The 26,494-nt window shown below is 43.1% G+C and overlaps 1 protein-coding gene across 1 annotated transcript in view; it reads left to right on the top strand.

Moving 5' to 3' along the window:
- Cenpe (centromere protein E) overlaps positions 1-26,494 on the top strand; it is a 69,747-nt gene that overhangs the window by 35,290 nt on the left and 7,963 nt on the right. Inside the window, 13 exon segments of the mRNA XM_051185457.1 lie at positions 280-540; positions 2,954-3,055; positions 4,148-4,366; positions 5,899-6,096; positions 6,676-6,879; positions 7,380-7,607; positions 8,819-9,004; positions 9,861-9,973; positions 11,741-11,838; positions 15,427-15,607; positions 17,394-17,680; positions 24,571-24,592; positions 24,594-24,760. Of these exon segments, the coding sequence (XP_051041414.1) occupies positions 280-540; positions 2,954-3,055; positions 4,148-4,366; positions 5,899-6,096; positions 6,676-6,879; positions 7,380-7,607; positions 8,819-9,004; positions 9,861-9,973; positions 11,741-11,838; positions 15,427-15,607; positions 17,394-17,680; positions 24,571-24,592; positions 24,594-24,723 (2,229 nt within the window). The 3' untranslated portion in view covers positions 24,724-24,760.

Below are 26,494 nucleotides of genomic sequence, written 5' to 3'. Positions count from 1 at the left end.
TTCTAGAGCTGCAGAGATAGCTAAGTAGTCCTCTCCCAGGGGACCCAGGTTTGATTCCTGCAGCATGCTTGGTGGGTCACAACTGTCTTTTACCTCCAGTTCCAGGACAGCCAACACCCGCTTCTGAATTCCATGGGCACCAAGCATACATCATAGTGCATAGACATACGTGTTCACAAAACACCCATAACCATCAAATAAAACAAAAAAGTCTAATAAATTCAAAATAACACTTTCTTTAAAGAGTCTGTATCCTAATGTGATTTCATGTCTTGGCAGATTCAAGAACTTAAGAAAAATGAACTTCAACTTCTTAAGTTAAAAGGAGCTGCCATTGAGACACAAAAGCAACTCAAGGAACAGGGGTTAGCTCTGAATAAAATAGAGATGGAGAATTTAAATCTGGCTCAGAAGCTTCACGAAAACCTTGAAGAGATGAAACTTGTAATAAAAGAAAGAGATGACCTAAAGAGAGTGGAGGAAATGCTCAAGATGGAGAGAGACGAGCTCAAGGAAAACCGAAGGGACACCATGTGGAAGGTGAGCTGACCGCCTTCTTCCTGTCTAGAAACACACTCTACTTGAAAGTGCGGGATCCGTAGATGAACCCTCCCCCACCCCACATGTGTGTGTGCCTTGCCTGGATGCCCGTGGGTCTGGTACCTGAATAGCTACAAGAGGGTGTTGGAGCTCCTGGAACAGAAAACAGCCAAGTGCTCTTAACTGCCGAGCAGCCATTTTTCCCGCCAAACAATGTCTCTTTGAAAACACACCAGCACATACACTACATTTGGTCCAGCATTATCGCAGCTAGGAATTCACCCAACCAATATATTCACTGTTTCACAAAAATACATTGTTCTGTGTGGACTGATTTGTGGTGACCAAAATCCAGACATAAGCAGGACACAGGCTAAATGGGGCTCATCTGTATGATGGAATTCTAAGCCTCACGTTATTTCTGTGAGTTTGATCTTAAAACATAGTTAACATAGTTATGGAGAAGAATAAAGAATTCACTGGGTAGCGGTGCCCAGGGGAAAGGAAGGAAAGGTAGAGCCAGAGCTTGGACTCTGGGACTCTGGGTCCTTTGGTCTGGTCTTTTTTTGTGCGACAGGGTCTGTCTTTATAGCTCTACTTGTCCTGGAACTCACTCTGCAGACAAGGCTAACCTCGAACTCACAGAGATCCTTTGCCTCTGCCTCCTGAGTGCTAGGATTAAAGCCCGCCTCCTTTGCCCCCTTTGTACCCCAGAGGTGCTGTAGAGCTCGTTTCTAGCATACATTTTTACTTGAGTGTATTAAAAGTAATTAGTCACTTAGAATTGGTAATAAAATACATAAATATGTGCTAAGGATTCCTGGTCTAGTATCAGAAATACTCGGTTTTAAAAAGGTTTTGAGCGCCAGTGCCAGTGTGAAGCTCAAAAACTTGAATTTGGGAGGATTTCAGACTGCAAACAGTGTTTGCGATAAGGGCACTCCATTTATGTATATGTACATACACAACAGAAGACATTGCCCTTCCATGAAGAAATTCTTTATTCTGTTCTATTTTATAACTGTCTAAAGATTCGAGAAAAGAAGCCTCAGCTTCTTAAAGAGGAAGATGTCAGTAAAGTTTATTTAAAATTGGAGGTAAGTGAGCCGTTGAAGCAGTTGGAGGCCCAGAATTCCTACGAGCAAAGTGTGGGTGGAAATAACTTGCACTTGATTAAGAAAGTTAACAAAAACCTTGAAGCGGTAACAATTCTAGCCAAGGAAAGCAGTGAGCTAACCAAGATAAGAGTCTCTCATAGTGGAAAGAACAATTCCGAGAAACCGTAAGACACGTGAGAAGGAACATGAGTTCAGGACCTTCCTCTGAGTAGTTAGTTCTAAGACCAAAGCTTTAAGGCAATTACCAGAGTGTGTGCATTGTCTGGATCTGGGTGTTGTGGTTTTTGGTTTTTCCTCCTGATTTCTTTTAACTTCTGTAGATAGTAAAATGTGGTGGAAAATGTACCATAGTTATAATACAAGAAGGAAGGGAGCATAAAAGCCTCAGTGCTTTTCAGAAGACTGAATTCTTCGTCTCTAAGAAATGTTGTTACACACACCATTTTCCTTCTAAATTTCTGAAACAACAGCCACAAAAAGAAGCTAGCATTATTTTAAGTGGAAAAATATTTCAAAGACTACATTTTCAAGAGATTAAATGCCTCCATTTCCTCTACTAATAGACTTCTAGAAATAAACGGGTTTTCATTACTGAAGTTGAAAGGAGAAAAACAGAGATTAAAAGGGAGTTTTCTTGATTTTGTTTCACAATAATCTTTCAAAGTTTACTTCACTCCCCTAAAAAGTAGCAGAAAATGTAGGCAAATGGGTATATAAAGTAAATCTATAACTTTTTATGTTCATGTTTGAAGGTGAAAGTAGGAAGCCTCATGTAGGATATTATTAAACACTAATTACCTGGGAGTCCAATACTTGTCTGACAAATCTGTATTAAGCAGATATTCTTCTAGGTATTACAGTGGCCAGGTTACACTAATGGCATGGGTAGGTCTGTTCTGTGCTTTTTAATCAGATGCAGAAAGAACATGAATGAAATTAAGACTTTTCACCCCAGGGTGGATGACTTCACAAGGCTTGGGCTTCCTAGTATATTTAGTTGGTGATGGTAATTCTAATGGAGCCATTTGAGAGGTTACAGACTAGGAATCTAAGACCTAATGAGGAACAAGTCCTTTTCTAGATACCATGCGCTTCTCACCATATCCCTTTAGTGAGCTGAAGTCATTCAAATTCACTAGGTAGCTTGACAGCAATTATTCCTTTTTTATGTATTTTAATACTGTTGTTATATTATAATGAAATATTTAATTCCATCATTGAAACATAATGTAAGATGTAAGCGTGTATGACTAGACATGTGAATGTGGTTATTGCTATGTATGTCTTTGTACCAGGACCATCAAAATCATGAAGAAACCGTAAAACATGCAAAGGGGTTACTATGTGATGGAGAACACAGTACACAAAGCCTTCGAGAAAAGTGCCTCAGGATAAAAGTAAGAACCCCTGTAGGAGCCATGTGGCCTTGTTGTTACTGTCCCAGCCTAAGGTGGAATTAAAGGAAACTATGAATAGTGAATAATAGATCGTGTCAAATGTTTCCCTAAGCCTTATAGTCTAGTAGAGTATACATGTGCACATATGTGTACAATCGACACAGTGGGAGTGTGTGACTTGTTTTTAAGGCCTCTGGGAAGTGATCCTGAGCAAATCTCTAAAAGCAGTTAGGGGCTTGATGTGCTCTGGGGGAAGGGGACTGTAGATGGGGAACTGTGAATACAGAGCTGCTAGTGCTGCAGAAGGCTGCCTCATGCTCAAGGAGTGTCAAAAGACAAACCAGTGAGAAGTAAGTAAAGTCAGAGGAGTGGGCTGTGAGGCCACAAAAGGACTCGGGGTTTGCTCTGAGTAGGAGGAGGGCACGGGAGAGCTCTACCGTGGGAGACACAGTCTGACCTACACTTGAAGAGGAAGGCCTGGGCATTGAGAGTTGGGTAAAAGCACAGGGTCTTTCTTTTTGTTCTCCCAACACAGGGTTTCTCTGTGCAGCCATGGCTGTCCTGGAACTCACGCTGTAGACCAGGCTGGCCTCGAGCTCACAGAGATCCTCCTGCCTCTGCCTCCGGCAGTGCTGGAATTCAAAGCATGTGTCTCTACCACCCCAGTGAGAGAGCCCTTTTGAAAGATGAATTTTAGTCATGTAGACAAGATAACAGGGGCAGAAGTCAAAATAGCATTAGCACATGATAGAAGTGTGTGGGGTGACTACACCGCCATGGGGAGGGCCAGTTTGAGTCAGAGTCGTTGATTTGTCTCCGTGTTCTCGCTGCTTTTGTAAACTTAAGCCAGCTCTCAATCTTGTGTATGGTGCACACTAAACTTACTCAAAAGACCAGAGGAAAAGTTGGTTTTCTTGCTGCATTTTCCTCTGGTTAATTTCACAATATTACACATTGCTTCTATAGTCTAGAAATAGCTAATTATGTCTTTTAACTACAAAGGTCTTAATTTCTTTTTTCCAATAGAAGGTATTGTGGTGTTCTTTTGTTACAATTCTAACACTCATTCGAATGAATTCTAATTTCCTTTAGGAGCTCCTGAAAAGATACTCAGAAATGGGTCATGAGTATGAGTGCTTGAATCAGTTCTCTGTTGACTTGGAAAAGGAAACTAAAACCCAAAAAGAGTTGGCAATTGCTGTAAAAGCAAAGCTCTCACTGCCACACCCACAAATCAAAGAGATTGAAAAGCTTCTTACTACAAACCACAGATGTTCCATGGAATTCCACAGACTTCTGAAGAAACTTAAGGTACCAACTTTTTTTAGTATTGGCCTTATACTGATATAATTATAACTTCAGTTGTACATTTCAATACATTTAAACCCATATATGCTATTTATATTAACCACCAAATTAAAGATTGTATGGGTCGGAAGAGAGAATTCATTCAACAAAACCTGAGCTCTGCTATAGGCCTAGACACCATGCGAGTGTACTCAAGAGTCCACATGAGTCAAATCCCAAAGATCTGCTGAGGCAGGCTTGTGACCAGTTAGGAGTGCAATCACAGAGGTGCAGACAGGCTTTTGATGTGACGGATTTTTCCTGTGGGTATGTAACACATGTCTGTTCACCCCAAATAGGGAATCCATGTCAGACCAAAGTAACACCTGCACCCAAGTCCAACTTAGTGAACCTATGAGTTCATGAGGGGCTACTCGGGGATGACTTGAAACAGCTGCATTGGCTAAAAGCCCACACCTATGGGGTGATGCCTTGGGAAAGCCGTATCGCTGGGGCCTCCTGCTCAACATGGGAGCAGCTCTCCCTCTCCCTTAGCAACTTGACCAGCCTGAGTCTCCTCCTCCAGCAGTAACTTACTACTTCTAGAACAGTGGGGAGGCTCCTTATGAATCTTGAAATTGCCCAAGGCATATAGAGTTTCTTTAGTTGATAATCCTCTAATAGATTTGACAGTCAGGTACCCAAAATGTCTGAGGTTGGGGAACATTATAGCATTAAAATTATCATTACCTTAAAGTCAGACATCTAAATATGCTTGACAAAGAAGGCTTGAAGCATATGACTGGGGGTGGGGTAATCAGACAAGATTGTTAGGAGAGTATTTTGAAAATCCAAAATGGGGCTGGGGAAATGGCTTAGCAGTTAAGACCATGTACTCTTTCTACACAGAACCCAAACTCAGATCTTAACACCAGGCCAAAGCAGCTCGCACCATTCTGGCTCTAGGGGTTTCTGAAGCTCTTCTGAGTCCCATGGACACCTAAACTCATGTGCACATAACCACACGTGTGCATCTAATTTTATACAAAATGAAACATTTCTTTTAATCTTAAATGTCTGACAGTAGGGGATTGGCAGTTTAACCAAAAGTTGTGTAATAAGCCTAGGGAGATGATTCAGTGGCTAAGACCCCTAGCTGCCCTTCCAGGGGACTCAGAGTAGCTCCCGTCACCACACAGCCACCTGCAGTTCCAGGGGTAGAGAATGTATGGTGTACACCAGACACACAAGTTTATTCCACGTATAAAATAATTAAAATCTAATGAGATAATAAGAAAAAGAGGAATATAGAAAGGGTCATGTGACATTCTAAAGCCACTCAATATGAGATAGCCCATGGGAAGTCAAACATAGAAGCAGCAATCTGGGTTACTCCTCAGGGGGATGAGAAGAGAAATTTGTGGATAAGCATTAGCTGCTTCCTTTTTCGTCATCTATGGTAATATCCAGTAGTAAGTGGGAGACCTCCCATCTCAGACACTGAAATGTCCCCTAAATACAATGTCTCATGTTTTCAATTTATCCTCTTCTTCAAGTATGTGTTGAGCCACATTACAAGGCTAAAGGAAGAGCAACATGAGTTCATCAATCAGTTCGAAATGGCTTTTATCCAGGAAGTGGAAAAGCAGAATGAACTGCAGATTAAGGCACAGAGCTTTCCACAGGCTTGTGATATTCCATCCGAAGACTTAGAGAGCCTCAAACTGAGCCGGGATATGGATCTCCATATTGAGGTACACTGTATTTTTAATGCCTTTAGTATGATTTTAAGCCTTTTATAAGTAGATACCTTCATATGCATTTGAAGTTGTTTTCATTCATCAGAAATTACTAGTAACTCACAGAATGAGAGCTGACTAAAGGACCATTTGGGTGCTGTCAGGCCTGTGTAGACACAGAAAACAGATTGAACATCAGTGAGAATTCAGAAAATTCTGGATTTCTTAATGCCTTTTTGCATCCATGACTGAAAGGTAGAATTCTTTCCCAGTATGATCTCTACAAGGACTTTCTTGTTCTCCCAACAATGTAAAGCTGCCTGCAGTTCCCAGCACACATGTGAGGCCTGCCATGTACATAAAAAAGCAGCCACCAGAAACTATAGGTAGACTGTCTCTGTTGTGTAGAATATATTACCAACACTCTCTTATGCAAGTAATTAGAATAAAGTTTTAAGTTAGAATTCACTTAATGTCCTAATAAGTAGAGTGTAGTAGGTATTTCTCTCCATTATGATTTTTTTATGGTTTATATGCTATTTGGGTGAAATCTTTCCTAATGTTCATATAGTTTGATACCTATTTTTCACACAGGAAATTGCCAAAGATTATTTGGAAAATGAATTCCCCACCATAAAAACTGAATTCCAGCAAGTACTAAGTAATAGGAAAGAAATGACTCAGTTTTTGGGAAAATGGCTGAATACTCCGTTTGATACAGAAAAGCTTAAAAGTGGCATCCAAAAAGATAACAATAGCATTTGCCAAGTGAATAACTTCTATAATAGCAAAATAATTGTGAGTATAATTTTTCATCATTCAGGCTCTTTTATTCTTTACTTTTATTGTTCTACTCATTCATGAAAGGATTAGACTGCTTTATATTTTAATTTATAAATAGGGGCTCTATGAAAATTTTGTTATATAAGATTTTTTTCTTTTACTATATTATGGTTCTTCATGATAATTACCCAGTCTGCTTGAAGGGAGCAGGCTGTTTGCATGTGATATGGAGTTCCCACTTGGGAGGTTTTGCTTCTCCTCACTGTTCTTGTCCCATTCTCCTCTCAGGGCTCGTGAGAGTTGAGCCTTTGCCCCAGTGGCCTCTTTTTAGTCACATCATTATTAACATCCAACATGTTGAAAGAGACGTGTGCATTCATTGCCTCGCGCACTGTTCTGACATCCTAAATAATGAATTTCAGCTTGCACACTGTCCTAGAATTCTAGCGGTCTTCTTGCTGTGACTTTAATATATCAGTTACTTTAAAGCTGTAGTGGTCTCTTACTGTTCACAGGCCATGATAAACGAATCAACAGAGTTTGAGGAAGGAAATGCTGCCAGATGCAAAGAGTTAGAACATTACCTGAAATCACTGAAGGAAAAAACTAAACAACTATCTAGAGACTACCAGGCTTTGACTGTCTCCTGGTCTGCTGCCCGTGTCCATCCTACCAAACATCCTTCTCCACAGGGTAGTAAAAATCCTCATGTTGCACCAGTAGGTGAACAACTAATATCAGAGGTATGAAACTTCCTGGAGTTTAGAGCTTTAACATATTCACTAAACATGAATACACTATTGTACATGTGTGTGATAAGTTGGATTTTTATATGAGTTAAAAAACAGAAGTAAGTGATAGTTTAAATACTGTATACAGGGTAGTTCATTGCCATGTTTGGTATTTCTACAGTGTGCCATAAGTTTCTTAAAAGATATGAATTTCATCTCAACTGTAACATGCATGGAAAACAAGTTAATTTAGAGAATAGTAGCAGTTTAGCTTATCTTTAGCTATTGTCTTGAATGTTGACTAACATTATTGTAAAAAGCTAAGAGGCTCAAAGCATAGCAAAATTGTTAGGCAAATTGAAATGTATGTCCGTGTTCTCCCTATTTAAATTTAAAAAAAAAAAAAAAAAATGTGTAAGAATCAGTATCATTTGAACAACCCAGCTAGACTATTAGCTGTCTTTGCTTGGGAATTTGTAACAACAGTAACTATCCTACTGTGTTTTGCTAGTATGCAAAATGTCTTAGTGAGAAATCAAAAGCCAATTATAATTTATCATTTTTACCAAAGTAAATACTTAAGATAAAACATCAACCATTAGCTTGAAAATTGCCATTAGAAACTAGAAGATCACAAATTTGGTGGGGCAGGGTGGGAAGTTTCCCTCAAGAATAACTGTATGTTTATTGCATATGGTTGGCCACTTTTATAAATTTTATACTTGCTTATTCTTGCTCAGAAATTTTCTGGAGGTGGAGATACCCAAAAAGATTTTGTAGTCCTTGTTAGGATCTGGGGAGACTTTATTTTCATTTTATGGTTTTAAGTTTTTTTTGTTTTTTTTTTTTTTCATATAGTTTCACCTTTAAATTTCTGTAGAAACTCCACGTGCCCTTTTATGAATAGTGTTAATTTAAAAGGTGACTGGCTACTAAATGTACTTAGAACTCTGCTAACTGGTATATCATGTAATTTCTGTGTTCTCATTTGTGTGGCCTTGAGAATTTGCTGTCAAGTTATAATGTGAAATTTTGGCATTCTTTTAACATGTGAAATGTCATTTTTCTAAGTAAAAGGACTTGTATTTAGATAGATTAAACAATATTTACCCTCTCATTTGTTGATTCAATCTGTGAAAACTTAATAACTAACTACAGATGATCATTTTTGTCTCATTGAACATACTGTGGATTTTCCCTATTGACTGTGCTTTCTCTAACAGAAAATTCAGGAGCTGGAAACCTCCTTACAAGAAGCCAAAGAAAGTGCCATGCATAAGGAAGGCCAGATTGCAAAGATGCAGAAGGAACTAGCGGTATCTAAGGACTTGGTAGCAAAGCTCCAGCATGAAGTCCATGAGTCAAACAAATGCCTTGAAAGCACAAAAGCAACAGTAAAAATGCTTCAGGTATGCTAGACCTGTTGGATTTAGCAAATAATTGGATTCTCTGTTCTTCCCTCTTAACCACAGCCCTACCACAACACCTGTGTAAGGGCTCAAGTTCATTTCACAGACTGGAAAAAGAAGGGGCTCGATGAAATGTTGTGGCATATTTGCATGTAAAACACTGATTATTTTTATTATGCTGGAAAAAAGAATTTTAAAATAGGATAAGCAACAACACATTTTGTCAAAACTCAGTGTAGACTGCCTCATCATCAGGGATACTGCAGGCCGCACAGTTAGTCTGGATGATATACTAGCATATGGCTTTATTCCATCCTGAAAAGAGATCCATAAACTCTTTTCATAGTTTGACTTTTTAAAATTGGTTCTGTGAATCCTATTTTTAAATCTGTAGTATCCAAAAGTACTTACTTCAAAATTTACTCCCAAAGTATTAATTTTATCCTATGCATATAGCTGTCAAATATAATATAGCATTTATTAACTGAATAAGAGCCTGCAAAATGGCTCAGTGGCTAAGGATGCTTACCACCAAGCCCGAGTCCAATCCCCAGAACACACATGGAGAGAGAGAGAGCTGACTTTGCCAGTTGTCTCCTTCCTTCACCTGCAAGCCATGGCACGTGTGTGTGCACACCCACAAAAAAGTAAAGGCATTAGAGGCTTATGTCACCATAGCTACCGTATGAGATGCTAGGGATGGGACCAGGGCTCCCAGCAAGCCAGGAAAGTACACGGCAAACCGTTCTTCATCCTCAGTCCCCTCATCACTTGTTGATAGTGCAGTAGTACCATTGTATAGACACGTCAGAATGCGCCCATGGATCTTATTTCTCTGTACTTTTTTCCATGACAGGACAGAGTTGCGTTAGGAGCTGTGCCTTATAAAGAAGAAATTGAGGATCTCAAAATGCAGCTGGTGAAAACTGACCTAGAAAAGAAGGAGAATGCCAAGGAATTCGAAAAGGAGTATGTCTGCCTTTGCCTTTGTTGAAGTCTGCTTTAGTCACATAACATTTCTTTATAAACTTCACAAACATCTTTGCATGTATTTACTTTTAGAAAGTAATTTATAAAAATACTTCTTTACTTTCAAAAAAATCCATATGTACCCATGGCTTTGTAAGCTCATTAGATAGTGATTACATATACAAACGATTAAAAAATTAAGCTGGGTTCTGCCTGTGGCGTAGAGCTGGTGGTCAGGCACTTGTCTAACATACTCAAGGCCCTGGTTTCAATCCCCAGTCCTGAAAAAGATGCACGTGAGCCTCGTAGGTCAGCAGGTGTCTTTGATGGGTCTTCTTCCGTGGTGTCTGAATGGGGCTGGCCATCCTTCCACCTGTGTGCTGAGAGAGCGCCTGCGCTTTTCTGTGTGTGCGCAGAGGTTTACTAAGGTTGCTCTCGGTTCCCCTTCTTCTCCCTATTGCATTTTTATGTGAAGATTGTTTTCTGTTGGTACTGGGGACCCAGCATCATGTCCTCCTTTTACCAACTTACCTGTGTGTTCTGTTACACAGAACAGCGCACGGAAAGTTTTTTTTCTGTATAGAGCATAATGGAAAGAACACTGAACAGTCAGAGCAACTGAACTCAGAGTCTACCCATCTCCTTAAACAATCTGTAGAGCTCATCCGGCCCTTGCATTTGAATAAAAGGAAGGCTTACGTGAGAGATATATACTCATATAATAATGGCATCATATACAATGTTCCAAGGTGTAACCTAGCTCTTTAGGCTTTCTTCCTCATAATAAATGACATTTAGCTCTGCCCAGAAGTAACAAGTGCCCCATGAGTCTTCAGGCTGTGTACCCAGCTTCCCATTGCTAAGAGCCTAAGGTTTCAATGAAACCAATATTGTGTTCTTAATTAGAAAGGGCGGTTTTACCTATAAAATGCAGTCAGCATATATCTGGTTTTTTGAGACGGTTTCTCAGTGTAGACCAGGCTGACCTCAAACTCAGATATCCGCCTGATCTGACTGAAGGCCTATGCCACAACTTAAAAACAATAGTTACCAGTGTAACCTTTTTAAGATTGATTTATTATGCATGCAGTGTTCTACCTGCATGTATGGTGGCTGCATGCCAGAAGAGGCCACCAGATCTCATAGATAGTTGTGAGCCACCATGTGATTGCTGAGAACTGAACTCAGGACCTTTCTAGAAGAACAGCCAGTGCTCTTAACTACTGAACCTCCTCTCCAGCCCAAGAACCGTATAATTTTTAAGACAGGCTTATAACTCATCATTTCTGATTAACTCTTGAATTGCTGACATCTCTTTCCTCTGGGAGCAGTGCAGTACTTGACCTTTGACTCCTGCCCTTGATCAGAGCTGCGTGAGGGTTTGCTTACCTGACAGTGTGGAAGTTGGGGTTTTGGTTTGGTTTGATTGTTCTGTTCCTTTTCATCTCTGGCAATTTTCTTTTATATCACTCCGTGGGAATAATTTATAGTGTCTCCAAAATGAATTTTGTTCAGTTTATAACTAATGCCTATTATGTTTCTAGAAGTTTTAAATGAGTTAGTTTCTCAGTAATAAAGCTGGACTGTTCCTACAGCTGAACCGATGGTTACATTTGGGTGTAGCCATGAGAGCTGAGCTATATTCCAGGGGCTGATCTGCTCTAGCATAGGGGTGTTACGTCACTGTGGCATATCAAATTAGAAAATCCTCTTCCCTATAAAAATCACTTGGACATTGACGTGTTTTTATTATTTTATCCTTGTTAGAATTCTTTCTACAAAAGCCACCGTTACACATCAAAAAGAAGTGATAAGGATGCTGAGAGAAAATCTTAGAAGAAATCAACAGGCCCAGGATACCTCAAGTAAGTTGAAGAACGCAGATTTTTTTTTTTTCCTCTCAGTTTCCTTTCCCTCCAGCCCTCCCAGTTCACCACCACCACCACCCCTCTCTGTTTCCAATCAGAAAAGAGAAGGCCTGTAAGGGATGTCAGCCAAATAAGGCATAACAGGGCACAGTAAGACTAGGTACAAACCCTCTTATCAGAGCTGGGTGAGGCAACCCAGTAAGAGGAAAGGGGTCCCAAGGGCAGGAGAAAGAGTCAGAAACGCCCCCACTCCCACCATTAGGAGCCCCACAAAAACAGCAAGCAAGTTTATTTGTGGGACTCCTAACAATGGGAGCAGGGCCTGTCCCTGATGCCTTGGCTGGGTCCTCGGAACCTATTCCTCATACTGAGTTGCCTTGTCCACAGGGGAGCTGCTTAGTCTGACTTCAGCTCCGTGTGCCACGCTTTGTTGCTACCCATGGGAGGCCTGCGCCTTTCTGAAAAGAAACAGAAGTGGATTGGAGGAGGGTTGGGGGGCCAGAGGGAACGTGGAGGGAGGGGAAACTGTAGTCAGGATGTAAAATAAATAATTAAAATTAAAAAAAAAAAACTGAAGGGCAGCATTCCAAATTCAGTAAACTAGACACAGAAGGGCATTGTAAGTCTGGCTTGTATGTGCAATGAGAATTGAAGAAAGTAGAATGACAACTACTAGAGACATGAAACGGGGAAACTAGGCCAACAGGTACAAGGTTGCAGTTGGGTACTGTGAATGAGTCTAAATACCTTATCGACATTATAAGAGCTATAGTTAACAACACTATGGTGTGTTGGAAATGTCTTAAGAGTTTATGTGGTCTTATCAAAATAAAAGTAACAAAAGTTTAAAAAACAAAAACAAAAAAAAAAAAAAAAAAAAACAAACAACCATACATGTATAGAGAGGCCGTATTGCGGGCTCTGTGATTGCCACTTCAGTCTCGGAGCACCTATGGGCCGCACTTAGTTGATTCTTTGGCCAGAACACATGTAGACTTTGAAGACTCCTGCTGTTCACTTGACACTCACATTATTCCCATGACATTCAATACTAAACCTGCATTAGTCCACTGTTAAAGTCACGGTACTGTGTTACTCTTAGACCCTTTACTGACAGGGTTACAGTGCCAACAGCTTATCCATTGGAGACTCTACAAGGCAGTTTTACTTTTATGTAATTGGCTCTTCACATATTGCTGAAATATTGACTGCTGTAAAAGAATGGCATAACTATCAAGGGTGAACTTCCTTCCCAGTACAAACCAAACACATCCAAGTAGGTTTTAGCGGTATGTATATAACTAAGAAATTACAATAGTTTGGGGGTTGGAAGGACGTATACTCCTTGCGGTCGCTTTTTTCTTATGCCTTGTGTTCCTGTAGAGGAAGAATGCTGAGTACTGGTGCAGCTTTATGTACTAGAACAAGCATTAGCTAAACATTGGGGGAAAGTCTCTGGACTGACTTCCTCAGTGACCAACGGACCTTCACACACCTGTGTATCAGACCGGCTGATGTGGGACAGCACTTTGAGAATTCTAAATGCCCAAGAGAATAAAGCACACATGTGTGCTACTGTAGTCAAAAGAAGATGGGAAGTGGAGAATTAGCCTCTCTGAGGGATGATCATTTGTTCCCCAGTACAAAGTAGTCAGCCCTGGACTCGTGCACGCAAGCCACACTAAAAGGACTCAGTAGCGATATCAAAGAAAAAGAGGCCGTCAGTCTGAGAGGGAGGGCTGGGTGTATGACAGGAAGGAAGGAAGGAAGGAAGGAAGGAAGGAAGGAAGGAAGGAAGGAAGGAAGGAAAGAAGAAAAAAGGGCAAGGTGGGAAGTGGTGTGATTATATTTTAATTTTTTAATAAGAAAATGAAAACAATATGTTCACTATGTTGCCTGGTGTCTAGTGTGGCTTGAACTTCCTAAGTGTCTATTGCAGTGATCTTAGTTCCTAACTGCAAAACTTCAAGGGATAAAATACAAGTGTGGCTTCTTGGTTATAGACGGGCCAAGATAATAAGTGTATACAAGCCATAATCTGTAGTTCCTGGAAACAAGTGTCTGGGATTTTGAACTTTTTAAGATTTTGAAACATTTTCATATGCAAAGTGCGATACTTTAGGAGTCTGACCCAAATTTAAACAAAATTGATTTACCTTCACATGTACTTTATGTACATAGCCTTAAAGTATTTTGATACGTTCTCCTCTTTTTTTTTTCAGATTTTCATGCCATGTATTTTGAGCATATTCTTCACCCTCCCACAACCCCTAGATCCTCCCCCAGCACACACCCAACCTTGTTTCTCCTTTCTTTCTTTCTCTTAAGAAACACAAGACAAAAAGCTGTTTTGTGTTGGTCGGCTATTCCTGAGCATGGGGCCTGCCAGCAAGTGTGGCTGACGTACCCAGGGTCACTCCATTGAAAAGAACTGATTTCCCCTCTCCCAGCAGCTGTCAGTCACAAAGAGCTACTTGTGCCCACTCCTGCTTCTCCATGCTGGGATTTTATCTGCCTTAACTTGTACAGGTTTTTTGTGTATCATTGCAATCTCTGTGAGTCCATCCATGCTCCAGCCCTGTTGTGTCCTCTAAAACAGTTCCCTTGGAGTCTCCACTACCTCTGGCTCTTACCCAGTAGATCCGGGTATGATGTAGACATCCCATTAGAGGCTGATTGCTTACAAGTCTCACATCATCCGACATACAATGCCTGGAGTTTTTCTCTTATTTATTAAGACTGTGGCTGTGGGGATGTTGTAGTAGGCTTTCTTTATTATTTTGAGGTATGTCCCTTCTATCCTAGTCTCTCTGAAACTTTTATCGTGAAGGGAGGTTGGATTTTGTTGAGGGCTTTTCTGAGTCTAATGACATGCTATCCCCTGGGATACTGGAGCAGTTCTGAGTTTAGAGATACCTGCCTGTATCATACCTGAACGATAAAGATGTACCCCACTGATCTCCTCACGTACCTGTCTGTCCTGTGTCTGTATAATGATCTGCTGGTGACCTAATGGGTTGTTCGGATAAATAACATCTCCATTTTTGTACGGTTTTGTTCATAACGCTGACAATGTTACTCTCATCTGGGGGTGTTCAGAAGTACATGTTGAGTCTGACTTTGGGGCAGCCTCTGCATGACCTGCAACAAGGTAGCAGGTGACAAGCCCCACAGGTGATCAGAGCATGGACCAACTCGGAATGGCTGTGATTATCAATTGCTGTTTCTGCACTTGGGGTGGAAGATGTGGTAATGTACCGTGGAGGCAGATTGTAGGGAAATGAAGACTGATGGTCAAGTAGACAGGGTTGATGAGGGAGAAGCACAGAATCAAAGACGACTTCCGGGAAATGGTTTCTGTAGCAGCCTGTTGCAGTTTTTAATACTTCTTTTTTGAGCATCAGAGCTATTTAAGATTACCTGCCTGGCTGGACATGGTGGCACAGTGCCCAGCACTCACTCAGGAGGTTGACAAGAAGATCAATACCAGCTCAAAGCCAGCCTGGGCAACACAGAAACATCCTGTGTTTCGTTTTGCTTACAAAAATTAGAGCACCAACCTGTGTGTATGTTTGCCTCTTGCAGTGATATCCGAGCCGGACTCTGTGACTCTGAGTAAACCTTTAACCTGTGGAGGTGGCAGTGGAATTGTACAAAGCACGAAAGCTCTTATTTTGCAAAGTGAATATATAAGGATGGAAAAAGAAATTTCTAAACTAAAGCAGCAAAATGAACAGCTAGTAAAGCAAAATAATCAGCTATTAAGGTAAGTTCTAAGCCCAGGTGTGGTGGCACACACCTTCAATTCCAGCCCTCTGGAGGCAGAGACAGGCAGATCTCGGTGAGTTCCAGGCCAGCCTGGTCTATATAGTAAGTTCCTGGACAGCCAGGGCTACATAAGAGAGAGAGCCTGTCTCAAAACACACAAAAACAAACAAAAAGGAAGCCAAACAAACGGAAAGGGCATGTTTTGTTGTGACATATATTATTTGCATATATTTTCTGCAATTGTAACCTTTCACTAACTTGGAGGAAAGCAATTTTTAGAGATTGTATAATAAATGTTTATTTATTTATATATTTATTTTAAAGAAATGTGAATAACCAGGCAGTGGTGGCACACACCTTTAATCCCAGCACTCAGGAGTCAGGGGCAGGCAGATCTCTGAGTTTGAGGTCAGCCTGTCTACAGAGTGAGATCCAGGGTTATGCAGAGAAACCCTGTCAAGAGATAAATAAAATGGCTTTGCTTCACGTTTGCTATCTATTAACTGTACACACTGGTGCATGGGGGCCAGAGGTCAGTGTGAGTGTCTTCCTCGGGCAGTTCTCCAGTGTGTTTGGAGACCGGGTCTCTCGCTGATTCAGCAAACCCCAGAGAGCTTCATGCCTCTATCTCCCCAGGACCGGATACAGGCATGGACTGTGCACCCAGCTTTTTTTTTTAACTCCAGATTCTCGGAATTAAAACTTAAGTACTTTACCCACTTAAACCATGCTTGTAACTAGGTCAAGGACCAGAAAATGAAGGGCATTGAAAAACAGCTGGCACAGTCAGTGAAGCTGTGTCCCAAAGGACCCCAGTCCCTTAGTGTACCCTGTTTTTAGACATACTTGCAACATTGGATTATCAGCTTCTCCTACCATAGAAGTGTAGAACTTCTTGTGCCACAGACGCAACACATTAAGTGTAAAGGGCTGGCGGTATAGCTCAGTGGCAGAATGCTTGCCTGGCATGCTCAAGGCTCTAGCTTCTATTCCTCAGCACTGCAGAAATGAGTAGATGAATAAAATATCCCAGGCCTAATGATTTAACATTAATATAAAAGAGAAGCCAGACTGTGTATGGTTGTAACTCAGGAGGCAAAGATAGGAAAGCCATGACAAGGCCATTACAACTTAGAGACCCTGTCTCGGCAAAACAAAAAGCAGGCTGCGGGTAACTTGAAAGAAATTACATTTTGAAGGAGGAATCTGATCATGTGTAGATAGATTCAGGGAGGTGGAGAAGTAACAACCAAGACGGAGAAGAGAAATTAGGGCAGATGAAAATGTACTTCTATAAGGGGTCAATAAGCTTCCTATAACCCTGAGCACAATAGCTCATCAGCCACTCTGGGTGTTGTGGACTCATTCAAAAACCCTCATAATCAAAACCTCTGTAATGCAAAACTCCATAATCAAATAATCAAAACTTTTATGCTTATGCTGGGCAGTGGTAGCACATGACTTTAATTCAGCACTCGGGAGGTAGAGAGGCAGGTAGATCTCTGTGAGTTCTAGGCCAGCCTGGTCTACAGGGTGAGTTCAAGGGCAGTCAGGGAAACACAGAGAAACCTTGTCACAAAAAACAAATTTTACTTTAATTATTCAATTTATATAACTCCTCACATCTGAACCATTGAAGTAGTCCAAACAGAGTGTTGGGGTGGAGATAAAATACACATGTAATAAAATGCTGTTTCATGTTACATGTTTTAGTAGGATGGAGTTCTTTTTAAATTTTTCCCATTCCCACATTTAGATATCTGATCTTTCTGCTTCTATTTAAGTGATAAATCTCAGCTCTTCAAGAAGCTTGATACGATGAAGGGAAGAACCCTTAAAAGAGACACTTACAGGGAAGCAGCTTGTGAGAACTCTCCAAAGTCTCCCAAAGTGACTGGCGCAGATTCTAAAAGGAGACAGAACACACCTTCTCGGTTCAGGGAACAGAACTTCCAAGATCCTGTGCCGAAAGAATCACCAAAATCATGGCTTTTTGATAACCGGCCGAAGTCTCTCCCGGCACCTTACCCAGTTCGCTATTTTGATAACTCGAGTTTAGGACTGTGCCCAGGTAGGTGCCTGCACAGGTGCTATGCGCTGGGAGAACAGATGGGCCCTGTGTGGGGCTCAGCAGGCCCGTGCACAGGCGGCATCTGCTGAGCCCTCAGAAGCTCGGCAGCCAGCACTCACCTTCCTGTTGACTTCACAGTTTCGTGGTGTTTCCCAGACTTGGGCTCACTCTGTTCCCTTGCCACTTGCTGTCACTGTCACAATTGCAGAAGCGCCGCATCTGACCTCACCCACTCAAGCCTACTCAGCTCAGAGGTCAGATGTGAAGCTCATATTCCTGTAGTCCGCTTTTATCTGTGAGAGATGCTTTCCAGGCCCTCCAGGGGCCCCCGAAATCCTGGATAGCATAAAATCCTACGTACTGTTGTGTTTTGTTTTTATGCATACCGATCATAGTTAAACTTCCCCTTTCACTTAAAGGAATTTATACCTCCACATTAGCATGTTCAAACTGCCAGCATCACTAGTGTTATTCATGGGCTATTAAGTAAAATAAGGTTTCTTACATACAAACTCTGCTACACTATGATGATCCATCCACCCTGTGAGATGATTGCTGCTGCACAGGTAGTGTTCATAGTGGGCAAAGAATAGGATGGATGGAGTGAGATTTCCACTGCTCTGAGCAACATAGGGTAACATTTTGTTGTTGCTTGTTTTGCTGTTGAGGGGTGATATTTGGTTTGGGGGTTAGAGGTTTGGGCATTTCTGTTTCTAGACAGTTCTTCTTTATAACCCAGGCTACTCTCGAATTGTGGCCTCCCAAACGGTGAGATTGCTACTATCCACTACCTCCCATTCCACAATTGATTACCAAACAATATAGTATTTTTAAAAACTCAGAACTTGAGAGAGGCAGCTCAGCAAGAAGACTGGGATTCCATTCCCAGGACCCGCATGGCAGCTCACTACTGTATAAGTCCAAGTCCAAGGCATCTAATACTCTCTCTTGGCCTCTGAGGGCACCAGGCAGATGCTCATACATGTAAACTCAAAGTGAATTGTTCATACCCTCCTGTTTAACCACTGTTGGTAACTCTACATATAAAGAGTAAATGCAACATGTTCACTGTTGCCTGCATGGATCTTTCCAGAACTGACCACTTGGAGCTCCAGTCAGAAAGCTCATCTGTGGAGAAGAATAATTCTCCCTTTCTCGACCATTATTAATTGCTTTTAGCTCTTCATCCAGGGATAGGGCCCTGTGAGACACACCACACACACACACACACACACACACACACACACACACACACACACACACCCATCTACTTTGCAATGTTAGCTGTTGTTCAGGCCTTGGTTCGGGAGTGGTGTTGAGATTTCATGGTTGTAACTTCCCTGCCATAGCTAAAAGACTTTCTGGTCCTCTGGCTCTTAGACTCTCTCCACCGCCTCTTCTGCCTGAGCCTTAGGTGTAGGAGTTGTGTTGCAGATGTATCAACTGAGACTGGGTAGCCGCAGCCAGTTCTCTGCGCTTTGATCAGTTTCTGTAATGGTCTCTTTGATGAGGAGTGAGACCTTCCCTTACCTGTGGTAAAGAGTATGTATTTAGAATACAGTTAGGGGATACTGGCTTAGGGTAGTGGTAGAAGTAGGTTTCCCCTCCCTGGCCTCTCATCTCCAGCTGTGAGCAGCTGTGAGTTTATAGTACCAGGAATGATTTCTCCTCTGTTCAACAGGCCGTAAATCTCTTTAGATAGATAGCTCTTATTAGCCCCAAGATAAAAGTGTCACTGTGGCTATATTGCAGGGGCAGTCATTGAGGTCCTTAGGCTTTGGAACTAGGTAGGACTACCATTAAATATGGAAGCTTCTATGAGAGCCACTCCTCTGGAGTGACACCAACATACTTTCTTTCTGTAAAAGTGGAATGAAGGGAAAGCAAACTTAGTTCATATTTGGTTCACTCTGAGTCTCAAGTTAAGTGGCTGTGAATATGTCTTACCACAGACATATGTCTTTATGCAGAATGTCATTTCCTGACAGTTCACCTTGTGACAGAATGGAGCATAGAACTCGTGTACCTACTTCTTCACCAACACACGAGCCAGTCAGCCTTCCTGCTTTAATGTCCTCTCTGCTCCATGATGGGCTTGCTTCTGTGTGTATCTACATAGGGTTAATTTGTCTTTCTTTTCTTTGTCAGAGGAACCAGCTGCAGAAGTAAAGACCATGGACCCTAAGGCAGACCTTTGTCAGCCCTCCTCAGGAAAAGATGGACCTGAGTGCAAAATGCAGTAGATGTCCCACCCAAAACATCCTCTGGAACCACAGCATCCTCTGGCCTTCTTCCTGTGTCTACCCTGACAGTGATGTTGCAGTCCAACTTAATTTCAGTCTAATTTTCACTTTGCCTGTAATTGGAAGATGGAGGAACAAGAAACTAATTTATTCCAGTTATATAGAATGGTGTGATAGCAATACCTCCTCCTCCTCCTTCTTCTTCTCCTTCTTCTCCTTCTTCTTCTTCTATTTGTGACACTCACAAAAGTTGGACTGTTTTATTTATTTTTATATATTGCAAAGAATAAAGTTCTTGAAGGAAAACTTTATCTTTCCATATGGGCACAACATGTATACATTTCATTAAAGTTACTCATATATGATTTAGATCATTCTAGAACATAGCACATAAATTAATATAAAGCTATTTTATATGCCAAAACTTTTCCTGGGAAGACAGAACACACGTGTCTACTCACCCCAGATAGATAGCCCACGACAGACCAAAGTGAATGCCACCTATGACCTCCCCAGCCACAAGCTTTTCCAGTACTCCATGAACCCTCTTGTGGAGCAGGCCTTCACCAGGAGGCTGCTGGTCTCCCCCATGCCAGCCAAGCCACTATTGCACAAGCAGGTCCATCGTGTCTGGTGTTTGGTATCGTAGCATGCCTGGTCCATAGGAACACTGGTGACAGTTCACTAGCGACTTATGTGGCTCCTCTGGCACTGCGAAGGCTGTTTCCAGTTCAGTCCCAGCTTAGTTTCTCCGTATTTGCAGTCACAGCATGTACATGCGGGGTCTCCAGGAACGGGACGGGGTCTTACTGCTGGTTTTGACATACATCAGTAGCAATAAGCCTTTATGGTTTGTGAGGCCTAGAGGGCTTCCCTAGCCAACAGTTGACGCGGAGGTAGCCCACCCCGGCACTGGGGTTTTCATGCAATAACCTTATGTCGAGGGGTGTTCTTTTCCACCATGAGGGAACCTTTTGCATTTTTTTTTTTTTTTTTTTTTCCTTTTCGATGCACCCAGTCCCAGTAATGTAGGTGGAAGTACCTTGTCTCTCCAATGACTCCAAATTTGCAAAACACAGGTCACAGATTAGCATTATGTCATTTATATAACAAAACCTTTTTTCAGAAGATGGGCCACGTGAGACAACACCCCAAACCAGCGTCCCATAGCACATAGTACAAATGGGGGTTACAAAGGTGATCTTGGGGAAGCACCCTGAAAATCTTGTCACCTGTCCTCAGCAAGCGCCATGTGATCCCAGAACTACGAAGATGCTCAAGTGAGGCATAAATAAGCAAGGCCTAATACATCAGGAAAAGGTTCCATCCGCTGGGCCATCTTCACAGGTCACAGGTGTCCTCTGAACTCATCGGGGTTAAAGCCTTCCAGAAGCTCCTTAGCACACTCTCCTCTTAGCTGTCGATTTTTGTCCTAGGGATTTCAGCTTGACCGTTTGTCTCTGAGAACCAGACAGACCTTCCCCTGCCTTACCATCTTTCTGTGTCCTCCAGGTTGTCCCCTCCTTACAGACACTTCACAGGCAGGTCTAAGACACTACGGTCTACAAAAGCCTTCCCTACTTTTTAAAGATCGTGCACACCGCAGGCTCCCCCAAAGCTTCGAAAGCTCCACTTTAGCCTCGACAGCCTCGAGGCCACCCCTAATTATATTATACGTTCTCTTTCTTGCCGTAGTCATGGTCTCTCTTCACAACAATGAAAAGCCAGTTAGCTGATGTTGGAAGGCCAGCACGGGAAGGTCTGAATGTGAAAGCTGGACTAAGGGAGGCTCCTGTAGACCGAATCTGGTTCGAGGAACCATATGAGAAAAGCTACCAGCTCAGGACCCCAAGCCTAAGGGAGATTTATTTGCCTCAGAGGGACAAGGCAGATAGAGGACAAGGGAGAAGGGGAAGGGAACAAGGGAAAGGCAGGGGTGTTTGTTCCTGAGACAGACGTAGCACATAGGAAAACAGTTTACAAAGGTAAGAGGGGGAGCCCTGCGTTAGGATGAGGCATGTAATGTTAATCGGGCATATTAATTAGGTGAACCAAAGGGGCATTTTTTTTATTTAAAATTTTATTTTTCATTTTACATACCAACCCCAGTTCCTCCTCCTCCTCCTCCTCCTCTTCCTCCTCCTCCTCTCCCCCCACCCACCTCTCCCTCTTCCCATCCCCATCCAGTCATCACAGGGGGAAAGGCCTTCCTTGGGGAGTAAACAAAGTCTGGCATGCCAAGTTGAGACAGGACCAAGCCCTTCCCCCTCTATCAAGGCTGAGGGAATGGACTCCACCACCATAGGGAATGGACCCCAAAAAGCCAGTTCATGCCCCTGGGACAAGTTCTGGTCCAAGTGCCAGGGTTCCCCCAACAGATCAACTCACATAACTGTCACCCACATTCAGAGGGTCTAGTTCAGTCCCATGCAGGTTCCCAAGCTGTCAGTCCAGAGTCCACATGAGCTCCCGCTAGCTCAAGTCAGCTGTCTCTGTGCCTCTCCCCATCATGGTCTTGAACCCCCTTGTTCACATGGCCCCTCCTCCCAAGGAGGGGGGACCTTTTGATTGCTAGATTTCAATACTTTGACAGCTGGACCTTAATAGTCAGCCTCAGGAGGGGGGATTGGCCAAATAAGGGAATGGACCTTGGGGGCTAGCTCCAGGAATGCTATCTAACAGTTTTTAGCAAATCAACTAGAACCCTGGAGAAGGGCAAGGACTGCCAGAGCCACATGCAGGAGTGGCCTAGTGTCCCTACAGTCCTGCTTCTCTCGGGACTGAAATCACATCTGGATGGGAATTTTTCTTCTTCTGAGAGTAGGTCCTGCTGTGAAGCCATTTGTCTTTGGAATCTCCTACTTTGACCTCCCAAATCCAGGGACTACAGATGTGTCCCTTGGATTTAAATGTTCAATATTAAGAAAGAGATGCAGAGGTCGGTCTCAGAACACTCTTGCTATGAGAAAAAAAAAAAAAGTCTTTCAAATCCCTGGAAAGTAGAGGGAAAGACATGTTTATTAGAGCACAGAGCGCAGCCAGATGTGAGTGAGCTCACCTCTGGATTCAGCACTAGGGTCTTTGTGAAACGAAAGAGCATTGCTCGGCAGCAGGAGCCCTCCAGAGCCTGAAGGACCCGTGCAGAACTAAAGGGCAACAGATACTGTCAATTACTACACTTTAGTTTTTCTGTAAAAAGCTGACATTTATCCAGCATGTGTCTATCAGTTACTGGGCTACTGAGCTTGCACACCACACCTCCTCCTTGACACATGCTTAGTATAACTGCTGTTTTATTCTCCTTTCCCATATAAGAACTGACGAGTTTGCCATTTTACAGGTCTTGTTTACTCAGTTATCGAGGAGAAACATAAGACTTGCCCAAGTGTTTTTATTTTTAAACCAAACCTTTTTTCTTTCTTTCTTTCTTTCTTTCTTTCCTTTCCTTTCTTCTCTCTCTCCCCCCCCCCCCCCCCCCCGTGTTTGAGAGAGGTTAGTTCCTGTTTTGAGTAAGGATCTTCGGTGGTTCAGGCTGGCCTTGAAATTACTAGGCAGCCTTCATGATCCTCCTACATCTCCTCCTTGTGCTGGGATCACAGGCATGGTGCCACCATTATGAGGTGCTAGAAACTGAACCCATGGCCTGTGGCATGGGAGACTAGCACTGAGCAAGATAGCCAGCCCTGTGATTTTGTTTTGTTTGTTTTCATTATTCCTAACCAAGTTATTCCCAGGCAACACCAGCAACAACAAACACAAAACACTGACAAGCAGTGATCAGAAGTTTGTGCACCCACAGAGTGCAGAGGAGTCACCCAAACCGGCCTTGAAGGGACAGCTCCTTGTCTTGCTCTGCTCTGTCCTTCCCCGTATGCATCCGACCATTAAACCCACACCACAGCTGCTGCTCAGAAAGAGGAGCAGGAGCCAGCACCTCCTGAGAGGCATCACCTTGCCCTTCAAGGAAGAAACCCTCAGAAAGTGCAGCCTGCATCTCCCTGGCCGGATCTGTGTGGTGGCCAGCCTGGCAACAAAGGAGGCTGGAATTCAATAGCTTTGTTTTGTAGCCTTCACAGCGCAAGAGGCCATGGCAAAGTGTGCCGCACACGCATTGAGTGCCCCGATTTATGTAGGACATTCACACATGACCTACATACTCACTGTGCCCAATCACACCGATCAGACTCACCCACAAGTCTCTGGTCTTGCCAAGAGAGCCTCCTCCCCACCCCCCACAGATCTATGGCTTCCCTTTAGGCTTTGTAGCCGTTTTCTTCAGCCGACTTGATTTTCTGTTGTTCCACTCTGTTCCTTTCAAGGCTCCATTCAAGCTGGATGCACTCCACCATGCCCAGGCCCAGGTAGCCAGGGTGCCAGTGTTCTGCAGCTGCAGGTGAATGTGTTAGACCCGACTACACACAAGAGGTTAATGCCAGACCTTAGACACGGAAGTTTTCTTTTCCTCCCCATAAGCAGTCTGAGTTCAGGACTAGGGTGACTGGAATGTTCAGTGCATTGGGTGCCTTGCATGTGCCCTGCTGTCTTCCACCTGCCCTTTTCTGATCCTTCAATATCACTGGCTATAACAGGCAAACAAAAGACTGGACTTCCTGCTTGGCATTAACAGTTCTGCGTTCTGTCCACTAGATGGCAACATGGACACATTAAAGTTCAACGCTTCTTTTAAAACCTCACAAAACCACAATTAGCAAAGGTCTCAGCAGGAACCTGAACTCCACCTCCCAGCATGCATTTAGTCAGCATGTGACTTCTGCACAAGATCTGAAGTCTGTCTTCTGAAGGGATCCGGAGGACTGTGAGGACCCCATATTCTGAAGTAAGCTATATCTAATAGTTTATAACAAAACTGTGGGGGGTAAGATGTATAACATTTGTCGCCTTGTTCTTCATGTCTCCTTTTAGAATGGGATAACTCCTTAAGGGGGTCAGAAATTCCCCTATATATTTTTTTTTTTTTTTAGAGTTTGAAAATAGCCAAAGAAAGAGATCTTTTCCAGTGTCTACCCTAAGTAAATTTTGGCTCGTGAAAATATTTGGAATCCCTGAAAGTGCTCGAAATCCAAAGTTTTACTGCAGTCTTTAGAATAGGAAAGCCACCGTGGTTTAGAGTGCATATGTTCCACTCATCCATGTTGCTTTGAGAATTCTGCGTTCCTAACTTCAGGGCTTTGACCCCTTAAGTCATCTATTTCCAGAACAGTCAGGAGGCCAGCTGGAGGGAGCTTTGGAAGTAAACAGAATGGAAACTTTATACCCTGGGCACCACTAGGGCCATGGAGATGCTTAAGGAAGCCTGTAGCAGATGCCCTCGCTGGTCCTCAACCTGTGGGTCACAACCCTATGGACATATCAGATATGGGATTCATATCTGATTCATATCTGAATCATTGGGATTCATAGCAGTAGCAAGTTATGACTAGCAAGGACGGGACTTTATGATTGGGGTCGCCACAACATGAGGAACTATACTAAAGGGTGGCAACATCAGGAAGGATGAGGACCATTGCTTGAGCGGGTGGAGGTCCAGCTTTGCTATGAAGGCACAGGATAGTAGGTTTCTTATCCTGTCCTCAGGACTGGGGGAGGCAGGGACTGCTGAAGCCCTTTCCAAAGGCACAACTTGCCTTTCTCTCAACTCCTGCCACACTCAAAGTGAGTTTTCTCTCTCTCTCTCTCTCTCTCTCTCTCTCTCTCTCTCTCTGTGTGTGTGTGTGTGTGTGTGTGTGTGTGTGTGTCAGTGAAGGCACACTGGGTCAGAGGAGGGAGGCCCAGGGAAAACTGCTTTTCTCCTGTCCTACACGCGAACGTGTTTGGAGCACAGCCTAGTGGGATGCTGGATGGTGCCAGAAGCTCCCTCCTGTGATGTGACTGTGGCAGGCTGGATCTTGAGGGGAAGGCTGTAATAGGAACCCAAGAGACATGGCTTTTATTCGGCAGACACTATGGTGAGAGAAAAGGAAAAGGGACCAGGTGCCGATGAGAGAGGCTTCCCAGCCTGGAGGACCAGAGAGAGGACTGGAGGAAAAACATGAAGCCGACTTGGGCAGAAGCGCCCTGAGCGCTGCACAGTGGGGGTGACCTACGGTGGGGTGGGTGGGGGCCTAAGGAGGGGACACACAAGGTCCATACATCCATCCATGGTGCTCTGCCCCAGTGTGGGAATGGAGAACAAAGTGTCCCCAGGGTCAGTTACTGGAGGATGAAAGGTACACGGTAATGGGCATCTAAATCCTGCTGGCGGTTAGGAGAACAGGGCAGCATTCTCTTGAACCTGCATTTGGATGGAGCCAGGGCGGGTGGGGAGTGCTTCCAGATGACACACAGGGCCTGGTCACCCATGGGGCTGAAGTCAGGGGTGTGTTTTGACCAGGGTTTCAGAGCTATCAACGCACTGCCTTCCAGACACTTCTAGACAGCTGCAGCCATTTCCTGTTCCTACTAACTCACTGCCCTGCCCATCTCTTCTAGCAGGGATAGACCCTAAAATATAAATCTGAGCATCCCCGGTGCTCTCCCTGATGGTCTCGGTGACAGTTGTCCCGTGGAGTTA

The sequence above is a fragment of the Phodopus roborovskii genome, unplaced genomic scaffold (genome assembly GCF_943737965.1).
Source record: "Phodopus roborovskii unplaced genomic scaffold, PHOROB, whole genome shotgun sequence".
NCBI classification, from domain to species: Eukaryota; Metazoa; Chordata; class Mammalia; order Rodentia; family Cricetidae; genus Phodopus; species Phodopus roborovskii.
The sequence above is the reverse complement of the archived record's forward strand: the minus strand, read 5'-3'. Positions and strand labels throughout refer to the sequence as shown.